Here is a 3,468-nt window from a genome sequence, read left to right as displayed (position 1 = left end):
TGGTCAAGTTTTTGAATAAACTTGTGCCATTCATAACAAAACGTTTGGCCCGTATTATCAGTCTTTAAAACTTGTTGACGACACCTTGGAAAGTGTTTATCAAACCCTTTAGAGTATTCATGCTCGGTTGTAGTGGACACCAACAACCATGGTAAGTTTTTATCCTGAAATAAGTAATGTCACTTTGCCTGTTTGCCAAATTAGCATCCTACTTTTCAAAGACTTCTCTGTTCTGATCTTGATTTCTAATCCTGCTAGAAACGAGGATCCAGCTCCACAAATTCAAGGAGCAGCTCTGACACCCGCCGGTATCACATGCGCGCTCCCACCTCTCAGGTTGATGAAAGCCTGTTTGGGAGGTCAACACAGGTGAGTTAGTGTGGCCATTACATATTGTAATCAACCACAGATGATGAAGTTGCTATAAAGTGTGTTAATTTCTAATGGCAGCATCACTAATGTTGCTGAGCCCAGGTTCATAGCACCAGTTTATTGCTATGGTGTGACAGCAGTGCTCAGTGTTAGTTTGAAACATCTGTTACTGAGTCTGGGTGTGTGCAGGTGCAGAGGTCACAAGTTTTGACTTGGTTTGTGAGATGTCTAACTCTGTCCAGATATCAGCCTCCAAGGCCAAGAATCAGTCCCAGAAGAACCAAGAAGGAGAGACTGTTCAAATCATCACCAATAACCTCATCCGTAACCTCAGGTAGGCTAACACTCACTGATAACCTCCATAGATTGTCTGTCAGTTTGCCCGTGGTGGTATGAAACCAGTAGTAATGCACACTTTAATATATGTGAATTTAAGTAGCTAAATTTCAGATTAATAAAGAGCAGATTTAAATGTCACAATATTGTAAAGATCCTTACGTGCCAGCTATCATGTACTGAAACCTCAAAAGCACATATAACAAACAAGCACCTGTCATTATGCCAGGATCCCATTTAAGGATCCTTCAAGAGAGTCCATCATACTGCCATCAGCTGAGTTCGAGCGGATCACCTCAACGTCCCGGGTTCTCACCAAGAAACAGAAGGAGGCCCTGAGGGAGGCTCATCAGAGAAAGAAAGAAGTGGACATTGTAGGAAACATGAAAAACTCCAATCAAAATTGCTCTTTAACTTGCAGATTTACAATGTGACAATATTGTCTTACTCCTTTTTTTCAATATACCTCTCATCCAGAGAGCTGCAGAGGAGAGGAAATGTCAGATCTATGAGGCAGACATGTCCCGTAAGGACAACCAGGCACTGACCGAGCTGGAGCGTGAGGCCCAGGACCGTGCCAAGAGCTTGGTAGAGAAGGCCAGTGTCTCAAAGATGGAGCAAGAGCAGGAGATCAAACAGCTCAACACGGTAGGGAGCAGCTGCAGACATGAAAGTTTCAAAATAGGCCTGAATGTGAACAATTCAATTACTGGCAGTACTACTGATTTTTGTATGAGTGTTATCAGTGCATCAGTACTTCTGTTTGTGATTCCCTTAGCTGATTCTGGGTGCTCAGTGTCAAGCCACACGTGATGCCCAGATCCGAGAGAAGAAACAGATCCAGGCAGAGTTGTTAGAGGAGGAGAAGCGTCTGGATGGCATGATGGAAGTGGAGCGCAGCAAGGCCTTGGAGGCTGTGGAGCTGAATAATGAGCTGCGCAGACAGGAGAGAATTGGGTGAGGGGAGCTCTACTGGGATATACACACAAAATGACTCACACTACACTGTAGGGATGACCCACCCAAACCACCCACGTCCCTCTAATAAGATCCTCTTCCCAATCAGCAGTAAAGGCAAAGGGCTTTCGTGTACTTATCATCTGTGTGTTACGCTTGTGTTATCTTTCAGTGAACTGCAGAAAATTCAGAACCAAATCCAGCAACATCTGGAGGAGAGGCAAGTGGAAGACGTGATGAAAGAGAAGGAGAAACAGCAGATACGGAAGAACCTGGAGAAAATGAACCTGGAGGACCTCAAGGTGCAGATACAGCCCACGCAGAGACAACACAGAAACACATGCAGCAGAAAAGAGAACACTGACACGCTTATGACACGAATATGCAACCACATGTAAGGTGCATCTGCACTGGTGTCCCTTTCTTCTTCCAGGCCCTGGAGAAGAAGAGGGAGGAGCGGAAGCGTCTGCAGGAAGAGATCGTTCGTATCAATAATGAGACCGTACGGGCCAAGGAGCGGAGGAGAGAGGAGGAGAGGCTGGCTGACATGAGAGATGTGGAATATAGACGAAACAAAATGGTAAGATAAAAGCATATTATCTCAGAAGACAGTCCACATGAACTAATTGCTAATCTCCAGTGACCAGCAGAAAATACACGTAGACAAACAGTAATACAAGGACAGTCTATACCCATAAAGTTCAGTTAAATAACTCACTCTCAACATCCTATCATTGAATTTGTGCAGAAGCAGCAGGCTGAATATGAAGCAGAGCAGAGATGGATCAAGAAGGAGAAGGAGTTGGAGATTACCAAACTGAGGGCCCAGCAAAGAAAGGCAAAAAACTACAAGGCAGAGCAGGTTGGGAAATAAAACTACTAGCTGGCCACTGCCATAAATGTGGTACCTGCTGAATTCAATTCCATAACAGAGTTAAATACTCTAATCACTTTTTAAAGACACATTTCATACAGATTCATGGGAATTAAAGCCTCCACTATGTCCAAATTCTTTGTGTCTGCATTTGAAAGGACGAGCTCCGTGCTCGGAGGAACCAAGAAGTCATAGAGAGAGAATGGAGGAGAAAAGAGAAAGAGCTCACTGAAAAGAAAGTGCAGCAGGCAGAGATGCTGAGGACGGCTCGTCTGGAGCAGGTTCGCTGCAAAGAGCACCTCCTGGCGATGGAGGCTGACCGGGAGAAGGCAGAGTTTGAGAGGGTGCTGAAGTAAGAAGCTTGATTTTTAATTTTAATTTATTTACACATCATCAAATCTGTAGGATGGTTCAATCAGTGTACTAATAATGCAGCTAGTATCAAGGCCTTCCTTTCATTTATTCGTACTATCTTATAAATAAATCTATACCATTTTAATAGCATTACTTTTCACTGCTATTCCTGCTTTTCTCCACAAAGGGTGCAGCAGGAAGCACTCATCAAACAGGAGGAGGCGGAGGAGAAGCAGCGTCAGAAAGCACACCGCTACTCAGAGACCATCCGAAATCAGGTGAAGGCACATGAGCTCTCAGCCGCAGCACAGCGCAGAGAAGTCTTTAAGGAGGCTGACAGGTTAATGGAGGAAGCCCGGCAGAGACGTGTGCGCCTGGATGAGGTCAAAAAGAAGAAGCTGAAGGAGCTCAGGTAAGTACTGGCGGGTTAACGGGTCTTTTATGTGGCTTATGTTTTGACATGGCTGTCTTTAACTGAAAAACCTGACATGTGTTTGTTAATGTGCAGGACTACAGGGCTGTCTGAAATATACTGCAGTGAAGTGGAAAGGAAGGCCCGCGCTTGTTCACTGTGA

At 44.7% G+C, this 3,468-nt stretch overlaps 1 protein-coding gene across 1 annotated transcript; it reads left to right on the top strand.

Annotated features, from left to right (window-relative positions):
• LOC126390568 (cilia- and flagella-associated protein 45-like) lies at positions 1-3,468 on the top strand. Its single transcript, XM_050044937.1, has 12 exons — positions 1-151; positions 259-369; positions 615-706; positions 938-1,082; positions 1,186-1,356; positions 1,487-1,665; positions 1,838-1,967; positions 2,099-2,245; positions 2,414-2,527; positions 2,698-2,891; positions 3,081-3,305; positions 3,402-3,468. Exons 1-12 carry the CDS (start codon positions 149-151, stop codon positions 3,466-3,468), a joined length of 1,578 nt encoding a protein of 525 aa, XP_049900894.1. The 5' UTR covers positions 1-148.

Source organism: Epinephelus moara, chromosome 5, assembly GCF_006386435.1.
Source record: "Epinephelus moara isolate mb chromosome 5, YSFRI_EMoa_1.0, whole genome shotgun sequence".
In the NCBI taxonomy this organism is placed as follows: domain Eukaryota; kingdom Metazoa; phylum Chordata; class Actinopteri; order Perciformes; family Serranidae; genus Epinephelus; species Epinephelus moara.
Note: the sequence above shows the minus strand (reverse complement) of the source record. Positions and strands in the feature narration are given on the sequence as shown.